At 46.0% G+C, this 23,748-nt stretch overlaps 1 protein-coding gene across 1 annotated transcript; it reads left to right on the top strand.

Annotated features, from left to right (window-relative positions):
* The first annotated feature begins 282 nt into the window (after nt 1-282).
* Nucleotides 283-23,052, top strand: Sgt1 (suppressor of G2 allele of skp1). Its single transcript, XM_089563243.1, has 12 exons — nt 283-385; nt 4,243-4,542; nt 4,618-4,666; nt 7,427-7,517; nt 7,600-7,669; nt 7,733-7,803; nt 8,829-8,937; nt 9,114-9,210; nt 12,171-12,278; nt 15,405-15,501; nt 19,281-19,459; nt 22,743-23,052. The coding sequence occupies exons 2-12, from the start codon at nt 4,514-4,516 to the stop codon at nt 22,848-22,850; spliced, it is 1,008 nt and encodes a 335-aa protein (XP_089419369.1). The 5' UTR covers nt 283-385; nt 4,243-4,513; the 3' UTR covers nt 22,851-23,052.
* The last annotated feature ends 696 nt before the right edge of the window (nt 23,053-23,748 follow it).

The following is a 23,748-nucleotide window of genomic DNA, read 5'->3' as shown; positions in this document are numbered from 1 at the left end:
GCGCGATACAAATACTTCAAAGTTTCGAACACAAAAAATTCGGTTTACAGCGAATATTGAATACTGTGATATTTGATTAATTATCTGAAATTATTGAATATTCGCACACCTGTTTTAGCTTCCGGCATCGTGACGTTTTTCCGACCTCAACGGTCGTTTTGGCGCCTTTTCTTGCGGGTATGGCTGCGCTGTCTACGCTTGTCTTAAAATTGAACTTCGCAAGCTTGTCGAGCACCTTATTTTAATTAAAGGTGCATTCGCAGGGTTCGGACTCGACGGAGCTGCTGTGACCGTAGGTTCTGACCACCTTGTGGAGCTCTGCGATGGTGTGGACGCGGTCGTACATCTTCGGCTGTCAACACAGGAACCGCGCAATGCGACTTCGGTGTGTACGACTCCTTTTCACGCTTTATTTCGATCTTTGGTCATCAGAGACTATTGTATTTGTTTTGGATACATCGCACATCGCATTGAAATTGGAAAATCATGCTTTCTTTATCTATTGCCGGCATCGCGTAGCTAACCTATAACGCTGTAGCCAAGTTGACGGCACGTTGTGAGTGTATCATGCTGAATTCCAATGGCAGATCGAGACCGCTCCGTCGGATCGCGTACGGAGCGCGTCGGAGCGCGTAGATTTGCCACCTCCCAGTTTGCGATTGGAATGCCAGTGATCCCTCGGGAGCGCGACGCCAGCGCCGCAGCGGCGACCGCGGAAACTAGGCGCGCCGCCGGAGCGGACGCCCTGCTAGCTTCGTGTTCGAGTGCGACAGGAGTTGCGCGAGGCGCGATCTCCGCGTTGACAGACGCCGTCTCGGCGAAACAAAAAGGAGGTAGTACGAAGGCCGTAATGTAAAACCAAAGCGTATGCACAGGATGGTCCACTCTCCGTGAACACGCGAGTATGCGGCCGCGGTCTTCGGAGAGCCGGTGAGCCTGTCCCTACCGTTCACGAAAGAAGTGGCGGACGACGCGCAGGCAATTTGCTCGCTGCTCGATTTTCCAGCCTTGCGACTGCGAGACGCAAGCCGCTGAACCAATCAGCGAGACAGTCGAGCTTTCGGCAACGACGCCGCCCGCGGACACGCCGAGCGACGAACTGCGCTGCCCCCCGGCCAACGTTTCTCCCTGGCTGCCGTAGTCGTCGCTAAGCCTAACTGTTTTTCATCGATGCCGCAGCTGAGGGCGCTTCGGAATTGGCCAGCGCTGTAGTAAAGGTGCTACTCGCGTCACCGTTTTACTGTGCTCCTCGTCTCATAATAAAATAAAGACATGATCGATTTCTGCGACGCCTCCAACAGCGGAGCTAGCAGACAGCAGGCCAGCCGCACTGGGCATCAGGAAGAAATTTGCTTGTATCGCAGTTATCACTTCTATCAGCAACTCGGTATTGGCCAACGATCCTCAAAAATGATTCATTTGTTACATTCCTCTACTCCAGGGCTTGTTATGAACGCGAACAAAGAATATTAGCGCATTTTTCTGACGCCGGCGGCAGGCATATACAGGCCGGCAGCTTCACACTCGCTGTCCGTTTCAGACGAATCTTCACTGCTGGACTCTGAGCTTTCGGTGCCCGAGTCGGAACTGTCACTTCCATGAAGCAAAATTAGTGCCGCACGGCTCGAAGCAAGATCATTGCCGTCCACTGTTGACTGGAAAGTGCCCGTCTGTCCCGGCTCGCCCGGCTCACCACGTAGCGACGACAGGAACGAAGCGGCTGCTGCCGGTCGCGACCGGAAGCAGACGCGGCGGAAAAGAAAACGTCACGCGAGGTTCCGGTCAAATCCGCCGATTTCGGCAGATCAAGAATCGCTGCTCCACGGAGCGATCCGGGATTTACGCCTGATCCCGATCTGCCATTGGAACATACAACTCGCGCTCCCATTTTACCATTGGAATACGATTGATCCAAACCGAGCAGAAAAACTTGATCCCGATCTGCCATTGGAATTCACCATCAGTCAGGGTGACGGACAGAGTGATGGACGCCAGTTCGTGTCGAGGGAACGAATGCCAGTAGTCGTTTATTGCATCGTATATAAAGCCACGTTGGGTGAGAGGGTAGTGATCACGAAAGGGAACACGGCACCTGTGTGCTCGGAAGTAAAGATAAATGCGCGCACAAACAGACATGATACATCCCGCTCCTCAATGAATAGTTCACTTGAAAAACTCTTTCGCCGTCACTTGCTCACTTGTTCAAAGTTCCCCGTGTAGCCCAAGCTTCTGAGGATTGGCGACGGTGGCATCGATGCTATCGCAGGCAGTGGCACGTTTGTAGACGACAGGTGAGGATCAGCCGATGTGCTTGCATCATCACATCTGCTGTCTGAGACAACGAATGCCACTGAAAGTAAATATTGCACAACGTGGTTGTATCATTGCGCCTATGTTTTATATATTTATCGTACACACCATGAAGAAAGGGAAGCTATTCTCACTCCGTGCTTTATGAGTTGGAGCTGTGCTAATAATTTGATTAATGTAAGGGGGAGATTCTAATAAACTCAAGATTTCGCATGTCAATCTGGCGTACAATGCTTTGGAATTGCCAAAAGCACGTTACAGTGGTTACAGAAGCGCTAATTAGGTTTCTTCCTAGACATAATACTTCCCTCGATTTTGTGGTCGCATAGACTTGGTGCCCCATTTTTGTACCGCCTAGCGCAGACAGCTTTCGGTGGCTAAATGTACGCGCTAGAACATCTCATTTCGTGTGAAAAAGGAAAAAAAAATAGTATGCCGGGCTGAAAAAAAAAAAAAAGTGGGACTGAACCCAGTCCCGAACCGGTTCGGAACGGTTCTTTTCAATCGTTCCATGCTCGGGTTCAGTCCCAAGGCGAAAAAAATATGGGTTCGGTTCCGGTTCGAAACCCTGCATTTTACTGCGTTTTGCCCCTCTATGGCAGCTGTTGTCGCCATCAACAGTTGTTAGCGTATATCTTCTGCAATTGTCGATGTGTTTTCTTTTGTTGGGTTGGCCAAGCTGTAAGTCAGCGCTCGTCCTTGTGTGTCTTCCGTCGTCACAGTTTCAAATCGCGCTGTTTGTTATCAACCTTCTTAGTCTGTTAGGTCAGAATGATTTGTCTTGTGTTATCTTCAGCCTGCAGTTTTGCACGTGGTTAGAAGTGACGCGTTTGTCCTTCAAACTCTACCGCGTATCTCCAGTATCTCACTCCAACCGAACCATATTTTTTTTTCGCCTTGGAACTAACCCGAACCGGAACGATTCAAAGAACTGCTCAGAGGGACGGTTCAGCCCCACGTTTTTTTTTTTTTTTTTGCAGCCCGGCATACTTTCCTTTTTTTTTTTTTTTCACACGAATTAAGATGTGCTAGCGCGTACATTTAGCCACCTAAAGCTGTCTGCGCTAGGCAGTACAAGAATGGCACCAAGTCTATGCGACCAAAAAATCGAGGGAAGTCTTATCTTCAGCCTGCAGTTTTGCACGTGGTTAGAAGTGACACGTTTGTCATTCAAACTCGACCGCGTATCTCCAGTATCTCACTCCAACCGAACCATATTTTTTTTTCGCCTTGGAACTAACCCGAACCGGAACGATTCGAAAGAACTGCTCAGAGGGACGGTTCAGCCCCACGTTTTTTTTTTTTTTTTGCAGCCCGGCATACTTTCCTTTTTTTTTTTTCACACGAATTAAGATGTGCTAGCGCGTACATTTAGCCACCTAAAGCTGTCTGCGCTAGGCAGTACAAGAATGGCACCAAGTCTATGCGACCAAAAAATCGAGGGAAGTCTCATCTTCAGCCTGCAGTTTTGCACGTGGTTAGAAGTGACACGTTTGTCCTTCAAACTCTACCGCGTATCTCCAGTATCTCACTCCAACCGAACCATATTTTTTTTTCGCCTTGGAACTAACCCGAACCGGAACGATTCGAAAGAACTGCTCAGAGGGACAATTCAGCCCCACGTTTTTTTTTTTTTTTTTTTGCAGCCCGGCATACTTTCCTTTTTTTTTTTCACACGAATTAAGATGTGCTAGCGCGTACATTTAGCCACCTAAAGCTGTCTGCGCTAGGCAGTACAAGAATGGCACCAAGTCTATGCGACCAAAAAATCGAGGGAAGTCTTATCTTCAGCCTGCAGTTTTGCACGTGGTTAGAAGTGACACGTTTGTCATTCAAACTCGACCGCGTATCTCCAGTATCTCACTCTCATGGCAGAAGGAAAGGGTGGGTCGCTCAGGAATTCTGGCGTTTTCCGAGAATTTGCCTTTGCAGCATCATTTGAACAGCGGCGCCACCAACACAAGACGGCAAATCCGGGCAACCCGGCAGTATCAGTGGTGCCATCTGGAGGGCGCGCAAGAAGTTGCCTATAAGAACGCGTTCGCCTCTGCTCCCCTGGCCACATTGTGCTTGCCGCTCGTGCTTGTTGGATAGTGGGTGCATTCGTCGGGAGCCGAAGCCGTGTTCGCTTCGTTGTGAGCGCTCTTGGGCTTCAACTGCGAGCTTCTCGGTCGCATACAAGGTTTTCCAGAGACCTCGAGCAATGGCAGAAACAGTTGCTGAACTTCTGAGGTGAGCTCGCAGCAATAACTAGTGGCCGAACTCGGTCTAAGTCGATCGTTCTGCTTTTTTACACCCACTTTGCAGGAGAGCGAACAGTTTGTTCGTCGATGAGAACTACGCACCGGCACTGAAGGTGAGTCAGCCTTTTCGCGTTCTGAGTTCGCCTTTAATATTAATTTTGCGTTTCCGAAGTGACTACACTGTCGTGTTGCGTGCATGCGGAGACAAAACTGCCCGACACGCTGCTCTGAAATGCCTTTTGAAGCTGGCGCTTTTCTCCGGAAAGTTCCGTCGAAGTGTCGGCGCGGAGGGGATTCTGCAGGACGCTTAACCGAGAAAGACTGAGCAGCCTAAGTTTCTGTCGCGCTTTGCAGCGGTTCATTTGGGCTATAGTTGCAGAAACTACACAAGTCCGTTTGTAGTTGGCCGAGAGCAATAACAGCGTTCGAGAACACGACGGCGCGTTGACGCAGGACGCAACACGATGCCCTTCATGTGCCTATAGCTGTCAACGGTGGTTTTCCACTCTCGTATTCTCCGTACTACGTGGGTTCTTGTTTTTCGAAGCTCATGTTGGGAAGTAGATGCCAGGTGTTTTCCGTGCTAGGGGCGTCGCCGCACGGCATGCATGAAAGTATCCATTGACTTTTCTATATCCCTTTGCATCCCGAAATTTTTGTGGGCGAGCACAAAAATTTGTGGTGTTTTTTTGCGGTTGAGAAGCTATTAAAAAAAAACGTGCAAAAAAATTGAGGACAGCTAGTACAATGGTTTTCAAGGGAGAACCATGTCCAGTATACTGGACACTGGGATTTATTTGTTGCACTATGAGTAGCACTTTTTCCTCTGCACTGGAAGAATTCTCGCTACTTTATTCACTATGAAGCTCACTCTGGCTGGAATTTTTCCACTTTGTCACCTGAGTACGAATTGGCATCTAGGTCTGACTAACTCCTGAATTTCCTCATTAGTGACAGTCTTTTCTGCTAATAAAACCACTAAGTGCTGCTTAAAATCGTGTTGCTTGTACTACAAGTCCACTTCAGGGTGTTTCTACGACATGGGGAGTTGGCCAATTGTGGTGCAAAAATTGAAACTCAAACCTAACCCGCTTGCATGGGGATTTGAACAATACACACCAATTGAATCCTAATGACCAGTACAGTGGATCTAAAATCGTTATCCCATTGCGAAAAAGCTACTCATTGTTTAAAATCGAGGTTAATGAACTAGCACAAATTTATTTATTTGAACTGCATGAAGAGAAAACTTTAGAAGAAATTATCTACTTGTGCACGTCGCACACAGATATTCCTCGTCTCTTCCTGAAGCCCTACGTAGAAATGGTTTTGATTTTGATTAGGCTTTGTATGCTTTTTTTTTAGTGCTTTTTTCTTATGTCCAGTGTACTGGTCACTGGATCAGAAGTGGATATATTTTCAGGTGGTGTGGCAAAGCAAGTTTTGCCCCCTGAAACGACTAATACCACACTTCCTGTAATTTGCTTAAGAACTATGCTGCATGCACCACGAGGGAACACTCGCAGGGAGGTTGCACTGTGATCTAGGATAAGTTTTTTTAAACCGCTAATTTCTTTAGAAAACATCTCTTAAAGGGGCTGCGAAACACTGCTTGGGGGGATACCGGCTATACTTCAGGTGGGTTCTTTATGTCACACAGATGCTGACCTAAAAAGAGTTACAGGAATCGATGCACAGGAACGGGAGTTGTTCAGCGGAGAAATTTGAAAATACAAGCAAACAAAACTCTGCCCTCAACTCGATTTTGGCGGGGCTTCCCACTCCTATTTCGCTCTCCCAATGACTGCACCTGGCGCAACCAATCAAAACAGCCAGCCAGAGCACGTCGCGGAAGTTTGTACTCCATGGTTGCCTGCTCTCTGTAACTTGTTCTTGCTGAGACTGGCAGCGTCCTTTCCATGCCAGAGCGCCCCTGGTGGTTTATTTTTATTTTACTTGCTTTGCAGGGCTTTGATCTAAGACAAACAAGTTGTTTTTGTTGATCTAATATAAAACGCAGACAGGTGACAAAATGTGTGTCTATTTATTCACACAATTTGCAGTATATTTACTGTTTGTCCGATCATCAAGCTCGCGCCAGGTGATGTCATATACGCTGCTAAAAAGCCTCCACTGTGTGGCGACACCATCAGAGCCATGAAGTTGTTTTTGGGAGGACATAAAAATATTAAACGGAATATACGCGGTATTACCGACGCTAATAGCACCATTGTAACTCACTGTATGCAATCAACAGGCAAAACAGTTAACTAAGATTGTGTTTCTGGGCCCCTTTAATGCAACCTAAAAGGCAACACACGTCAGAAGGGGAGTGGTAACTGATTTGCGTGCAAGTTATAATTTCTAGGCAATGATTTCAACAATGATTTCGCTCAAAAGCATCTCGGGAATGTAACCTAAAACTGAACACGCCTCGAGGGGTAAATGAATTTGCATGCTGTTAACGCTTCGTTCAAAGAAGGCATTAAGGCACATCAGTTGAAAGCTGACACGAGCCGAAAAGTGGACTTGGACCACTGTCTTACGCGTCCACAACAAAGCGCTAGTCCACTGCGGCACAGTGGTGACTGAAGCAGTTAATTTTAATTGTGCTCTTATCTCTCACAAATATTCTTGTTTTCACTAATGCACAGAACCGTAGATGGTGGGCCGGTGAATGGTGACCAGATGTCGTGCACATAGCACAATCCGTTGCACCATGTTGTAGTGCAGAGCATTACTCTTTGCGTAAAATATGGCTACTTGCACATGTCGAAATGTCATTTTGTACTTTATTACGGTACTGTTTGTAGTATTGCAACTGTTCTAAACACTTGGCGTGTTCTTTCTACTTGCATGCTTTCCATTTCCAGCTCTATAACGAAGCAGCTGAATTAGATCCATCAAACAGTGACATCTACATGAAAAGGTCCCACGCGAATTTCAAGCTTGGAAACTGGGAAGGTAGGAAATTTGGTTACTTTGCATTGAAGCGTGACACCCCTTGCTGAATATTGCAGGAGCTCATTTCTTCCTTTTCATTCAGCTACCGTCGCCGATGTGGACAGGGCCCATAAGGATGGGTGCACAAATGCCAGAGCTCTCCTGAGGAAAGGGTAAGACGGTGTGTATTGTTTCCTAGGCCTGTTGGATTCACATTTCTTTTCATCATACCTCAGGCAAGCGGCGTTCCACCTGGACAGGTACGATGTAGCGAAGGCGGCCTTGGAAGAGGGAGCAAAGCTTGGGGGTAAGTCCTGGAGCCTGGTGTCTTGCATTAAGTAGCTGTTCACTCGATGCATTTGCCATGGGCTTTTTAGGGATTTGGTTTGCATCTCGATAGCATGAGTACCAATGGTCAATTGTTTCACTAGCACAAGGACAAAATTTGATTCAGAAAGTGGGCATGGCATTGTGAACGAGTGTAGTTATGTTGTTGTGTTGGGTTTAATGGCACATAGGCAGCTAAGGCCATTATGCGCCAAACACAATGAGTGTAGCACTTGTACTTGAGACCTTAGCCACTAACCAACTTTCCTTACCCAAGGCTGCAGTTCAGGTTCCCCGGAAGACATTTCTTAGGGAGAGCGTCATCAGCGAGGTGACCGATGATGTTGCTCAGTGTCATTACTAGCAGTCCACAGCCTGTAGTTGTGCCAGCTTTGGATATGTGCAGTGGTAGTTACATTAAATTAATCTGGAGTTTTCTATTACTGCATCTGCTACAACCCCTGTGCAGCGTGTGGACATTTTACCCAAAATACCTTATCCTGGAGTAGCTGCTAAGTGTATCTCTTGTGTTTTATACGTGAAAGTTCTGGAGCACAGCTGAAAGGGCAAATGGCTTTGTGTAGCTCAATTGACTGTACAGTTTCACGCTGCCACTACAGTTGTGGTTTGCATTTACACAACTTGCATCATGCAGACTGAATAGCCAGCTTTGTTTTCCTGCCTTTGCCACTATTGGATTTGTCTGCGTCCAATGTGTAATCAAGCTTTGCCAGTGAACTTTATGAAATGTCTCTGCAGATGTTTTTTTTTTCTTTTTTGTCTCGAGAAAATGTCTCTTTGCCAATATCTTAGTGCTATTGTAGTCAATGGGGTAGTGCCTGTTGTCAGGCAAGCATAACATCTTCAAGGTTACATGGCACATGTACGCAAGCCAAGCTTTTACATGTATATTACATTTGAGGCTTGCAGTCCGCCTGAATGTAACGGTCCTGCGGTTTGTGCTGATGGTCTGAGAGATTTCTTGAATTCTGGCGTGTTCTGCAGGTGGCAAGGAGTTCGATGAATGGATTCAGAAGTGCAATGCAGAGATCAAGCTCCTGGAGGAAGCGAAGCGTGCTCCACCCCCACCTCCTCCTGCACCTGCGAAAATTCGGTAAGATCCCTTCTCTTTGTGTAATCATTTGAAACCCCTTTTGGAGCTGGGAGTCGGTTTGGGTTTGCTCACCTCTATTCCTTTTCGTAGTTTTCGTGCTGCTTTTGTTGACGGCAGTCTTCGATGCTGTGCGAGCTGAGTTTCCACGTCTGTTATTTGTCATTTCTCTGTCGCAGCCATGAGTGGTACCAGACGGAAAGCCACGTCATCATCACAATACTCCTCAAGAACCAGAAGCCAGAGGACATCGAGACAAAGTTCACAGACTCTGCCGTAAGCAAAATTTTGTTGGACACTGCACTTGGGCTTTTGTGGTTAAAGGGACACTGAGGAGAGCACTATTAATATTTTTTTTATAGTAAAATCCCATAGTTCGTGATGTCATGGCTTTGTTGCCACTTGGCCGGCAGCGAAAGATGCATGTATTTCTAAGAAATTTGGATTCGAAGTTGAAAACGTTTTTCCCGCCGCTCTGATTCAAACTTGGGATTCTCCTATGACGACACAGGACTAAGCGACGTGAAACATGACGTGCGCATGGTGGCTAGCTATGGTGGCTAGCATAATGCGGCCTAGCAGCAGCCGAAAAGAAAGCTACCGCCGGCCGCACGTTGAATGCATCTATCGGCTGTTGCGGCCGTCGCTACAGTCGCTTCGATTACGTTTGCACTGGCGTTTTGCCAGCGTTACGATGGATCTCGTTCTCGAAGTCGTCAACGAAGTTCTCGCAAATAGACACCTTTAGCATACCGTGTACCTTGTTACTGCTAGCGGAATACCGGGAGCCCCCTAATGCCGGTGAGCAGGTGCTGATTGGTCCCGATGCTTCAGTCGCGCGCGTAGCTGCCGGGCACGTGGTGCCATCTGGCGAGGTCAAGGACATTTGCGCATGCATTGGCTGCGCCTCAGGGATTTGTGGCTTCTCGGGTCCTAGAGTTGCTAGAACCAACACTGCTTTGTCCTATGACGACATCACGCTTGTACTTGCGAGTTTGGCCTGTGGCGACGATACCTGTATTTTGGTTCTTGCTCTTTTCTACGTTACAAGAGCTTTGTTGTCAGTTTGAGTGGCGTTTTTGTAATCGGGAGCTGGTATTCTGTCGATACAAGCCAACTTCAATTTCTCAGTGACCCTTTAATGGTGCTGGCAGAATATTATCTGCTGGTTTTGTACTAACCGTAATAGATCAGTATATGTATCAAAGATCCACTGACCACCCTCCGGTCGACTATTTTCTACTGCGTTGACTGTTGAGGCATTGCCCCCAGAATGTGCTGCCACAAACATTTTTGTTTCAAGGCTAATAGCGCAGCCACCGCATTTTGCCACAAGCCTGTTCCCTCTCCGAAGTTTTTAGAGCTGTAGCTGTATGTACCAACCCGACTCAACAACAGGTCTGTCCACTACGAACGATTGACCTTCAGCCTAGACAGGGTCAAAAAGTGCCTAGATGGGGGAAAAAAAATCAATATCCACGACTGGGAGTCACTCGAGTGGCACATTCTCTCGCTGTGCATTGGTGAGCGTAGTCTTCGGCTTCAGTCTGCCCCATCCAGCGCCATTGCTCTCTCGTAGTCTACTACGTAGTACAAATGCGTGCTTTCGCACAGATTCAGATGTGGTAAACATTCACTGTAGTTTTCACCTTGGCCAATCTGGGCCACTATCAATGTCCAACCATAACTGGCCGTGCCCGACGTGAGGGAGACCTCAACATTTTGGTGGCTTCATTGCCAAAATGTTATCGCTTGACCTTTGTGTACGCCCCTTGTTAAAAACTGCGACTTCTTTTCACTCTCCTGCCTACCCGTCCGGCTTCTGCAAACCAAATTCCCCTTTCTCCTCCGTTTGGTGGGAGGTGTGGAATCTGGTGGAGCAAGAACAACTCTTTGTGTGCCCAATATCAGTTCCTAGCTGCGGATATGCTGTCATATCGGTTTCTGAAGAGGCTCTGCACTGTAGCAATGCTTTTCTCTGCCCGAAACTGAAACGGAGTGTGAACTTTGAACCACCAGCACTATTGTACTATGGCATGCGCTTTTTTTGTTTTAGTGCTTGGTTCAGTACAAATAATTGTCACCAAGTGTGTGTGGCTGTCGTTTTTGAGCACAATGATCCAAAGGAAGGGCATGGTGAGGTCAGCAGTACAAGCCATTCAGATTGGTTGCTGAGGTCACTGAAATACATAATCGATGTACTTCGCATATGCACTGAACTGCCCTGTGCACATCATGTGATCAGTTTTGGATGGAGAAAAGCACCAAACTTTTTGGCACTGCAGAGCTCGAGTATGTTTGTTTCCTTTAACAAATATGACACTGTTGTTCATGGCTGCATTGCCATTGGCTCTGAATGCCAGAATGCCAACTGGCTAATTAGGATGGATTTTCTATTTTGGCCCCCTCTGTCTTTAGGCATTCTTATTCAGCAAATTCTTGTTGAAACAGTCATTGTGTAAAATGTGTGGGTTTTGTTGTGTGTGTTCTGCACTGTAGTGCATATGTGTACAGCATGGATGAGCTGGCATATGTAGCAGCACTTATGCAAGAACGACCAGCTTTTGGCTGGAATGCTGAGCTTGTCTCGCCCTGAACGGACATGCCAGTTTATTCTAGGCTGGAAACATCACTCCAAGGACACTGAGCAATTGTTTAAATCATGCAGAACACTAGTTATTCACGGCAGCAAAGTATGAGTTGAGATTTATCAGGTGTTTTGAATTATGCCTATTTGAATTCGCGGGATTCTACAGGGGTCACACATGCAGGAGGCTTGTGTGTTTTTTTTCCAGCTTTGCCTCATTTTCCTAAATTTAATGAAAGGAGGCTGAAATCTGTCTGTATTGATGGGTTACTGCATTCTAATGAAGGTTACTGTCTAGGAATACCTATCGGCTAGGACAGGCCAAAGAAATGAAATAGGTATCGGTTTCCCTAGGCTGTTTTCATGAGCAAACTGCAGTGATGTCACAGTACCATTTTAGGTTGTTGAGAATCTCTGAAGCTCGGCTAGTAGTGTTTAAAACGGTCAATTCCTTCTGGGAACAGTTTGAATGGGGGAGCTCCTTTAAATACCAGAACAAAGTATGTGCATGATTTCAGTGTGTGATGAATTTTGTATGCTACGCTGTACCAAGCATTGATGCATGGTATGGGCGATAATGTTGACACAGTGAAGCTTTAGTGAGCTTGAATCAGTTTCCCCGCTTTCTCACTACTTGTGTCCTCTGCAGATTTGGTTTGCTGTGAGGCTTCCCTCTGGCGACAAATACGAGCTGTCCCTGCAACTTGCCCATCCCGTTTTTGGAGAGCAGACTACTTACAAGTGCTACTCCACCAAGGTGAGCTCAGGTTTGCTTGCTTGTACACGGCCCTTGCTTTTTGAGGGTTGCATTCTCCACTAAGCTCAGTGGAGGAAGCAGTGCACCATTTCGACCAAACTGCGTTGGGTGGCTAGTCCAATTATGTGCTGCTACAAACTGCAGCTTTTGCTTACCTTTGTGCAATGTTTGTGCCAAAGCCTTCCTGAAAAAGTTACGGAAACTGAAACTGAACATTATGCTCTGGCTCATGTGGCATGCCCGGTATGTTACTCTGTATCTGCAGTTTCACTGCAAGTCGCAGTGTTCGCACCCACTTGTGCTCCATAGCCGGAGCTGATCATCGTTGCCAGGTGTGCTGTCTTCCTTGAGGCCTTGTCAGATCTTTCCATAGAGACAAGTGTTCGGTATCGTTGAGCACGTTAAATATTCCGTATTTCTTGAAATAACAGGCGAGCTCCTCAGGAATGCTGGCCTAAGCGTCCGCGGTCGGAGAGTCTAGTGTCCAGCGGTAGTAGGCTTTCCTCACCTCATCCAGGCCAGATCACGTCAGCATAATGAACTGGTGTCTTAATTGAAACTGCAGACCTACGCCACCGCTAGATATCGCCTCTGGAAACTTGATGATCATGCTCAGTAGTAATGAAAACCGGAACTGCGGAAAATTGTTCAGATCAATGTATCGTACGAAGTGGAAATTTGACATGTTAAAATCTAGAACAAAAACGTTGTATGTGTTGTGGACTTTTACGGTAACACATAGGACCTTGTATATTGAGAAATTCTGTGAAACTGCATTAGAAGCTATTGAGTATTTGCTAAGTGGTGTGCAGTTGGCTCGCACTCTTCTGAGGCCTGCGCTTTGCAACTACTCATACCTTCCTCGACTGTGCCCTCCGAAAGTAGGGCTATGTGAATACAGTTGATTCTTGATATCTAACCTGGATGGATCGTTTATCGATACAGCCGTGCCAGACAGTGCCATGCCTCTGCAAGTGGCTGTTCATGGGTTGGCTGCATGACCATGAGCACCTGCTGGCACCTTTAGCACTCTGAAACGATGTGAAAGAGTTGATGTGGAGTGGTCTCGAGTTCAGCCTTCAGTCTTTTGTGCCAATTTTTCATGTGGCCCCACTGTCATGCTGAAAAGCCGGCAATCAGCATCATGCTTTGTAGTGAACCTTACTTACCTAAGTGTAATTGCAGGCTGCCAAGGGGGCAGATAACTGTACGTTAATTTTAATGAGATTATTCTGTTGTGGTGTGTTGGTAACTGGATCAGACCGCTTATCATGGGTAGTGTCTTGTAGGTTACAGGCGAGCTTCTCCATTGGCATGTTTTATATATTGGAGTATTGGTGTACTTCGTAAATATTTTGTGACTGCTGTTCAAGTTCGGTATATCGAGGATCTCCTGCATTTGAAATTCATTCTTACTTGAACACTAGGCCCGTAGGGTGGCTGGTAGCGCACACCAAAACTGTACGCAGGTACAGCTCCTGTCAAAAATATACAGTCCACTGTGCATGGCTACGGAGTGGCTGCAGGGCCGAGTGGTGGCGTCTCTCTCGAGCGCGGGACTGGGTGAAAGGCACTCCACGTGTTGGTCGACTCCGCCCACCGTACGGGGGAGAATTTAAAAAAAAGGGCGGGAGCCACGCAGGGAAATAAATCGGCCACACAACAGGGAAATAAATCGAAGTTTCTAAGAAAGCTCGAAACGTGTAGATCGAGTTCCCGCGGCAAAAAGACAAGTTCAGATTCCTCTTCAGTGCACCTTTAAGATATGGCTGTTCATGTTGTGAACCATTTGAAGTGGCACGAAAAATTGCTTGTGTAATTTCAACTGTCGAAAGTAATGATTTTAGCGTTCATTTGATGCGGAACTATGCTGGTTCTCATTGGCACCATTAAGGGTCCATTGTGGGGTTCACAATACAGTGGAACCATCACCTCAGTGCCAAGTAGGGGTACATCTCGCCAAGAATGCCTTGTGCAAGGCTGCATTCCAGTGTCAGTGCTTGATACCTCGTTTCCATTGTGATGGCTACATGAAAAATTGCTTTTGGGGAAAGGGCAGGACACTGTCCTGCTGCTTGGACACCTCAACTGCACCATGAGGGGAAGTGATGCAGGAGGGAGTGTAAATCTGAAAAATGTGCTGCATCGAAGGGCTGGGGAGTAATTTAAGGGGGGACGAGGGTCTTAAGACTGACCTTTTTATTTGTGGCTAGAACGTCATAATATTTTGCACACAGATGAGTTTTTCTCTCCTGATTCCAAAAATGTAGTCATAATTGAGCTGGTGGTCTTGGATCAAAAGCTATCTTAAATTCTAGAGTGTAATTTGGTAATTTCTTACGCTCCTTTAATGAATTTTCTCATTGCATTTTGTTGCTTTTAATTGTGTGAATCGATAGCCAGCAAATTCGTATACCCGATGACATTCTTACTTTTTTTGTTTAGACCACGTATAAATAGCACTTTACAATTAGCTTAACCAGTTGTAGTGTCAAATACTGCGACCTCTTACTCTCGACATAGTATGTCAGGATGAGCTGCCTTTAGAAAAAAAAACGAAGAATGTCATCAGGTATGGGAACTCTCTGGCTATCAATTCATGTAAAAGCAACAAACTGCAGTGAGAAAGTTCAGGAAATTACCTAATTCCATTCTAGGCTTCGTATGATTTAAGACTACCAGCTCAATTATGATTACATATTTGGAATCGGAAGAGAAAAATGCATCTGTGTGTAAAATTTCATCATGTTTTAGCCATAAATAAAAAAGTTAGTATTAAGACCCTCGTCCCCCCTTCAGCCACCTTGCGTTCTGCAACATGTGTGCACTAGCTGCATAGCACACTGAAGTTTTTTTGACTTCATCTCTATGAAAATCTGATCACTGTAGCCAGGATTTATTGGACTACTTAGGGTTGACCGTCTACAGTTAACAACACGATCAGTCACTATGTGGCTATCAAGTGCTGTGATAAATTTTCCATATTACTCAAGTACGCGTTTTTGGGCAGTGTGACTTTATATTACGTGTGCTGCAGAGCATGCACTGTCTGCCCATTGAGGCATAGTTGTTGATGGAATATTTCCCCACATAGCAGTTTCGTTAATGCTGTCACATTGTGTGCAGGTTGAAATCAAGGCCAAGAAGCAGGAAGGCATCAGGTGGAGCAGCTTGGAGTATGACGAGTCTGCAGTACGCTGCCCAGCCCCTGCAATGTTCTCTGGCAAGTTGCTTACCTTGATGCACTCGTTTGTGTGCAGTCAGTTCATGATTCTGACCTGAAGGGGACTGAAAATCTCTATGGATTATGCAGAGTCCAAATTCACGGCAGCTCTTTTGATTCCCTTCATGTTGGATGTGCTGACAACTGAATTTGATGGGCTGCATTTTTTTTTGGTGGTGCAATGAAGGTTCGAACAAGGTTTGTCTGGCATGGGGAAAATCGTATTGAGCGGCACAAACAAAAAACATGTAGTAAGCGCTTGTTAATTTGCTCTTCAAGATGCCAGAAAAAAATGTTCAGATTACAAAATGATGCCGAAAAAAAAAAGTTTGTCATACTAAATTTATTTCGCTCAGCATTGAGCAATGTTTGCTTGTTTTTGAGATCAGAATGGCGGTTGCAGTAAGTGTCTTAGCAGTGGAGCTCTGCCATGATCACATCGCACATCTTGCAAGCGGCAGCGTTGCATGTAGTAGAGGCTTGACCACACAAACAGCTGGTGACGAGCGCAAAGCTTCAGTGCACTGGAAGAACGTGAATAGAAATGCTCAGTGTTGAAGCGGCAAGAAAAAAATGGCCATATAAAAGAAGTGGTGCGCTAATCAGTGCCCAAGAAGGCACGTAGCGGGGGTTTGTACGCTGGCTGATGCAGGTTGGCGCAAAGCTCGGAAAGTGAAGCCAAAACTATGCGGTGTGACCGCTCTTGTTGATGGGGCTATATGTTTGTCCATACGCTTGTTGTTGCGTGCACGTCAGAAGTGTGCAAGCGACTCTGCAGCATGCAATTCAGGTTTAAGTAGCGCTAATTGGACAATCGTTCATTGTACCGGTCTTATGTTCGAATTAACCAGTGCGATACCTGCAATATGTGTATTGGCAAGCGTAAGACACAATAGCCTTGCACGTACATTCGCTGGCACCGCGTTGGCAGTTTGAATTGTCGAGATTTTCAAATAACGAGCTTTTGCTGTACTCTCCAAAGCATGCACAGAAGAACCATAGATGTTTCGATGCTCATGCAGGTGCCTTCATCGCAGTGAAAGAAGGGAACTGGCCTGTTCATTTCATTGTGATAGACACCCGTAGCTAACACTTCGGTGGTTTTTCTTTTGTACAAGTTCTGTCATGTGACCATTTTCTGCAAGTTGCAACAGAAACTTCGGTTGCATGTTCCAGCTAACTGGCACACAGCTAAAACAATACGAAACTCCCCAATACTGTTTTATTGGTTACAGGTTGGTTTGGGGCTGCCGGTCTTTGCTGAACTTGGCTGTTGGTTGAGCATAGACCTGTGGGAGGAGGGTTGTTGCTTGGCAAGTGAAGAGTAGGAAGGGTAGCACTAGTAGGGAAAGTGATGGCCATGGAATACATTGCAGCAGGCATACCGTTCACATATGGCTGCTGGTTTCGATTGTACAGCATTACGCTCGTCTCTCCTTTTTCTCACCTTGAGTGGCTTCGCCATAGCCAGTCAGGTATATGAAAGTGGTCGGAGGGGAACAGTCAAACTGTTATTCGTGACTAGCCTCGGCAAGTTGACAGGTGGCCAAATACAGACTAAACCAGTTAGTATTCCACTGTATTCCTGCCAAAGACCCATGCAAGTCTGGCGTCGCAAGCTTGTTAATTTGGATGCCCCAGAGCAGCGTTGGTTTCTTCGGACAGGCTCCCGAAGTGGCGAACTGTCGGGGTACAATCTGCTCTACAAGCAGTTGTCTAAATTTTCGTCGGCAGACTTTAACCACATGCATATTACATTGCGTGTAACAGCAGGAGTGTTCAGATTGCCCCCCTGCTCTCCCCTCGATAAGCAGAGTTGGAAGTTTAGGTTTGTTCGGTACTTCAGTGCCATCCTGTGAGACAGCGGTTATCAGCCAGACAGCTATGCCACTTATCTTCTGTTTTTCAAAGGCATCTCGCCACTCGTGTGCCACTGTGCACTTTCTTCTGTTTGTGTGCTGTCTCCATTCTTCCTGTGAGCCTACACCTTGTGGGTGTGACATGCTGTTTGTCTGAATTAATGGCCTTTTACTAAAGTACTACTGACAGTGCTCATTGAAATGGCTGACATGACTTGTGCATGGCAGTTCAGAATTTCTAGGAAGTATGGGCTTTTGGTGCTGAAAAGAAAGTATCCATAATCCACTTTACTTGATGCTCAAGTCAAAGCCAAAAGCAGTACTTTAGCACCAGAAAGATGCTGTCAACCTCAACGTGATAGGCCTCGCGTGATGGCACTAAACCATCAGGAGACCTTTGTGGTACCAAGACCCCAATACTCCGGTGTCTCCACTCATTGGCAGCTTTCAGCGGCTGGTCTGATGCACCCAATGGATGCGTGCATGCTCCTTGCGAGACGCAGCAGATGTATCTTATCCCTCTACTCCAGGGATTTCCTGTCACCATTTGCATGTATGCAGTTGTCTCGACCCTCCGCTTGTTATGCCTAAGGAGGGCTTTGATGTGACTTTGAGCAAAAAAAGCTGTGTGGTTCTGTTTTGTGGAGCAGTAGGAAGCAGCTGAGCTGAGTCTTGATCTTCCTGTTGCCATTGGAAGGCATTGCTTGCAGAGCATTGCAGCTCCTTAGTCTAGCAAAGTATTTTTGGCTGCCCGTGTGGTTGTCGTGATCATGGAAGTGATGCTGTAAACTCGTGCAGCGCGGTGTTCCAACATACTGGCCGCCAAAGCTTTCAACTTCTGCTATGTTTGCAGCTAGGCTGTTTTCATTAGCCTCGCACAATTGTACGGGAATGAGAAGTTTTGGACAGCATTTCGTTTGCTGAACGTCTCCATCCATCTGTGTAGGTTTTCATCTATTTGCATCTGCACTCATGTGTTAGTGTTCTTCATGATTTACCGTATTTTCCGGTGTACAAGACGCACCCTTGTATAAGACGCACCCGCCATATATGCAGGCTGTCATTGAAAAAATTGGTATATAAGACGCACCCGTACATAAGACGAACCCCAATTTACCCAGTTAGGCTAGTGAGGCTTAATTAAACATGCTTATGCGACCGTCTCAAAATGCACCGTACATATGAGAAGTTCTTAAGCAATGCTAAGTGATCGAAAAAGGCAACACTCACGCCATACCAGCCCACGTTTTAGCACAAAAGAAAAAAAAGCGAAGGAACTCTCTTTATGTCCATAACAATTTATTCTTACATAAAAACTTCAAAGTCTTCATCTTCGGATGCGCTATCAAAAAGGCAACACGTCTGAAGCATTCTCTTCGCACTACGTACTTGCAAAGGGTGATTAAAAAAAACATCGGCTTCTCTTGGCTTGTCTTGACAATGGCGAGAAGTGAGACTGTCGCCATCTTTTGGCATTTCACATTACCTTTGCTTGGGGCCTCCGAAACGGCCGCATGTTTAAGATCCCGGAAGTGGTCAACCCCGCCGTTTCATGATAAAGTTCACCTAAAAAAGTTGCGCACGGCGGTCTTCGTATTGAAGTATTAACCCTGTTACAACCGCGTTGTTGGTAGTAATATTTTTTTGGTGAAAAAAGCTTGAACATGAACCTGAGTAATTTCTGAACTCGCAGAAAAAAAACGGAAAATTTGCATATAAGACGCACCCTTGTATAGGACGCACCAGCAAGATTTTTGAGAAAAAAAACCATGTCTTGTACACCGGACAATACGGTACTCGCTGACTAAGAAGTGTTCCAGGACCCTCTTAAGGTGCCTGCAATTCAGGAATTCTAACGTCTCAATCTTTTCTCATGTCCCTGAACAGCAAAAGTTTATGCAGTGTTGTTGTGTCGTGCAGTTCCCGAGGCCACAGTGATCGAGAAGGTGCCTCCAGTCTTCAAGACCAAGAACTGGGACAGCATCGTCAAGGAGACCGAGAACGACAAAGAAGAGGGCGATGCTGCTCTGAATGCCCTCTTCCAGAAGATCTACGCTGAGGGCTCCGACGACGTCAAGAGGGCCATGAACAAGTCATTTGTGAGCATTTTCTCCTCGTCTCTCTAGGCCTGAGCCAGTCTGCTTTCTAGATTAAGCCTGTCTAACTAACTGTGGTGCAGATGGCTTCTAGTAAATGTAGAGGATCACTTTATTTACTTTTTGCGGGCTGCTCCCGACCACGATGGTGATATTTCAGTGGATGCTAAGAACAAAAATGCCAGTGTGCTGTAATGTTGGCGCATGTTAAAGAATCCTAAGGGGTCTAAATAAATCCAGAGCCCTTCACTATGGCATCCCTCATAGCCAATGTGCTACTTCGGGACTCTGGAACCCTCAGTTTACGGTTAAAATTTTTTGTCTTTCTTAGATATGTCGCTGATTTGCCACAGGTTCTCGGAGGTTATAACCTAGTCGGTTGTTGCTTTCGTGTGGTGTTGGTGGCTTTTTAGAGTACAGTAGTGCTGCAAGTTTTCTTTTATTAGAGAATGTTTGCCACCTTTGGCAGTAGTGAGGTGCACAGCATGTAGTAGAACCAGTTCAAGTGAAATAACAAAAAAGGCTTCCCAAAATGTTGCACAAACGCAGTCATGACTTCAGTGCTACCATTTCACTCAGCGCTATAGTTAACGATCAACTGCCTCACTGGGAGCTCATTTGGACCATGGTCGCCAGAAATATGGTCTCTCATCTCTCTTGATTTAACGTTGTTATTGGCAATGTTCTGTGCCATTTGCCGGCACCTTTATACACAGTCATTGTCACCATGCGCAAGACAAGCACCCAAGGTTTTGTATGTCAGGTTAGGTCACAAACGTGCAGAAGGGCTTGTGAGAGGAGCAGCTGTGGTTAGCAGTAGTTTGGTACTGTTGACTCGAGGTGGTAAGGACATGATTGCAGCTTGACTCTGGTTTGAATAAAATCTGCTACGATACCTGTGGGGAAACTGTGAAGGCCTCAATGTTCAAACCTGGTTATTCACTCCAAAACTATATTTCTGTTTTCTCAGTTTTCTGACTATTTGATAAATCGGACCATTTTTCTGGTCTCGCCTTGTTTTCGAAGTACAGTTTTCAGTGGAGATGTCTGAAGGAGGGTTAACCAGCTTCTTCCAAAAGGCAGTGTCTGTCCAGGCAGCCAGAACTCCCATTTCCACAAAGGCATTGGAGCCAACGATCCCCTGAACCACAATACACAGGCTACGCACCTTTCAGAAAAGTTTCAGAGGCTAAGTCCAATAATTATTTTGCTCAAAAAGGAGGCTGCAACATTGCTAGGCCCAGAGTAATTCTTGGACTTCTAATAGGCTAGCCAACTCCCAGAAAATGGTTTCAAAAGCTTTGTATGTGGCTTTGTTGTTCTGTCGGCATCTTGAACGCTCCTTTGGCAGTGCTAGTCTAGGCTGCCTGGACACGCACTGCTTTTTGAAGGAGGCTGAACTAAGCACCTTGTAAAGTGCAGCAGAGTGCGCTCATGGGTGACATTAGTGAGTTCTAAACAAAGCTTGAACAAGCACCCTCAACATGTACCGCTCAATAATGAGATGTCTTGCAGTTTTCTATTTCGTAGTTCGTTGCACAAGGGTGTAACATACTATGTGGTTGGCCTCCATTGTGTTACAGAAGCGCATGCAGCTTGAGCCTCTTTCTTATTGCTGCAGTTTAACCTAGCTCTGCCAGATAGTCTTCTGCCTGATTACCCCAAGCCCTGAGCATTTCTTTTCAGATTACTTGTGTAGGATTTCCTCCCGAAACAGCGCATGCAACAATCTTGCTGTCTGAAAACCACAAGTGGCACTGATTTCAGCCTTTTGCTTGTAATGGCATTGTTGACAGTTCGTCCTCCACCAACCACGGCATATGCCATTGCAGTCTGTTGCCTGTTGTGCTGAGGCACATTGCATTGTTGCAAGGCTTGCCCAGAATGGTATGCCAGTTGTGTGTAGCACCAGCCTCTGTTTGTGTACATCTTGGGTCATGTGACGGACAGGGTGATATGGACAGCAGGCGCTTCTGCTTTGATTGATCGTTTCCTTTTATCTCTGTATATTACACTTCCTATGGGCGGGGAATGGCAGTGCCGCAAGTATGACTATTCTACTGCTGGTCGTTGTTAGGGTGTAGGCACCTTCGTAGTGTTGGGTGTGGAGAAGAGGGGAAGCAGTAGCATTGCTCCAGAGGAAAGGAAGTGTCTTTCTGGCTTGTGCCAATTAAGCATGCGTGCTAGTCACGGAGGTTTTGTTGGCTACAGTAATGCTGGCATGCATAACCCTTCTGTATGTGCTTCATTTTTTTTAGTATTTTGGGGGGCGGGAACAGTCTGGGTTTGTAGCTTCTGGGGGAGTGTTCGGAGAGTCTCTTAAAGGGGCCCAGAAACACAATCTTAGTTAACTGTTTTGCCTGTTGATTGCATACAGTGAGTTATAATGGTGCTATTAGCGTCGGTAATACTGCGTATATTCCGTTTTTTAATATTTTAATGTCCTCCCAAAAACTTCATGGCTCTGATGGTGTCGCCACACAGTGGCGGGTTTTTAGCAGCGGATATGACATCGCCTGGCGCGAGCTTGATGACCGGACAAACAGTAAATATACTGCAAATTGTGTGAATAAATAGACACATTTTGTCACCTGTCTGCATTTTATATTAGATCAACAAAAACAACTTGTTTGTCTTAGATAAAAGCCCTGCAAAGAAAGTAAAATAAAAATACACCACCAGGGCCGCTCTGGCATGGAAACAACGCTGTCAGTCTCAGCAAGAACGAGTTACAGAGAGCAGGCAACCATGGAGTGCAAACTTCCGCGACGTGCACTGGCTGGCTGTTTTGATTGGTTGCGCCAGGTGCCGTCATTGGGAGAGCGAAATAGGAGTGGGAAGCCCCGCCAAAATCGAGTTGAGGGCAGCGTTTTGTTTGCTTGTATTTTGAAATTTCTTCTCTGAATAACTCCCGTTACTGTGCATCGATTCCTGTAATTCTTTTTAGGTCAGCACCTGAAGTATAGCCCGTATCCCCCCCAAGCAGTGTTTCGCAGCCCCTTTAAAGAGGCTGCTTTTGTCCTCCCCAGTTGCTGTGCTCTCGCTTATCAGCATGGTGCAAAGCAGATGCTTCTAACACAGCGACGTCATCATACTAACCCTGATCTCTAGCTTATATAGACCTGTATGCTGCAGCGCATTGCAAGAATGTCGTAAACTCTCGTGGATTCATTCATGTTCTGAGGTGCTCGCTTTGCTGCATTTTTTGGCCTTCTTAGCTCGAACGGAGCTTTGAATCTCTTGAATGTTATGAATATGGTTGATTCGGTCTCTTATGCCTGTGCAGATGGAGTCCGGGGGAACTGTGCTGAGCACAAACTGGGACGAGATTTCCAGCCAGACGACTCCCATCAAGCCACCGGACGGGATGGAGTACCGGAAGTGGCAGCAGTGAAAATGATCTGTCCCTGTGTTCTTAGCAGCTTGGTGCATGTGAAGCTTTTAAGAAGCCGATGTTAAGATCAAACAGCATACTCGATGAATTGGATGCTTTGTTTGAGTGTATTATAAGTGCTTCGTTTTTCACTAAAAGCCTTTCACTGTGCATGAGACTTTTTAATGGACTGCTTGTAATAAAATGTTCTTGAGTCCTTTTATTTTGGTGTGTACTTTTGTCTGTAAATTGCCTGGTAATCTCAATCATAGGTGTGATAGCTGGTTGGTTTATGGGGTTTAACGTCCCAAAGCGACTTATACCCGTGCCACACGGACAGATTTAATGCCATTAAGTGCTTACTGCCTTAAGTTTTAATGGCATTAGCCTTACTGCCATTCGCGACCTACTGAGTTTGCCACAACTCATTCGCCCGTGCAATGTGTACTCTCGTTCCCATTCCACACTCAGAAAAGCATGCAGCTTTGTCAGTTACAACTGCCTAGCCCACTATAAAATGGTTAATTCTTAACTTTCAGTCAGATGAGGCACCTAAACCGCATTTTCGATGCGAAGAGCGCCATTTTAACCAGCCTTATTGACTGGTACTCTCGACTTATGTGCTGACATGAGAGTTTATGGCTACTTTTTCTACTTGTAAAGCAGGAACAGCCGTATTTTCTGGAAAATCATTTTTACATTACATTTGAACATCATTCCCGATATATTCTGCTCATTAGGAATGTTTATATTAAGATGAAACTTTTGACTACCTTGCAAGCGTTATCGTCATCGTCACTTTTGATAATGGCAATAGAAGTGGATGTGTAGCACCAACTCCGAAAATAATGGCATTAACAAACTTAAGGCCTTAAGCATTTACTGCCATTTCTTGTGCGCGGGTATAAGGCTATGAGGG

The sequence above is a fragment of the Amblyomma mixtum genome, chromosome 1, assembly GCF_055824585.1.
Source record: "Amblyomma mixtum isolate Tamu chromosome 1, ASM5582458v1, whole genome shotgun sequence".
Classification (NCBI taxonomy): Eukaryota; Metazoa; Arthropoda; class Arachnida; order Ixodida; family Ixodidae; genus Amblyomma; species Amblyomma mixtum.
Note: the sequence above shows the minus strand (reverse complement) of the source record. Positions and strands in the feature narration are given on the sequence as shown.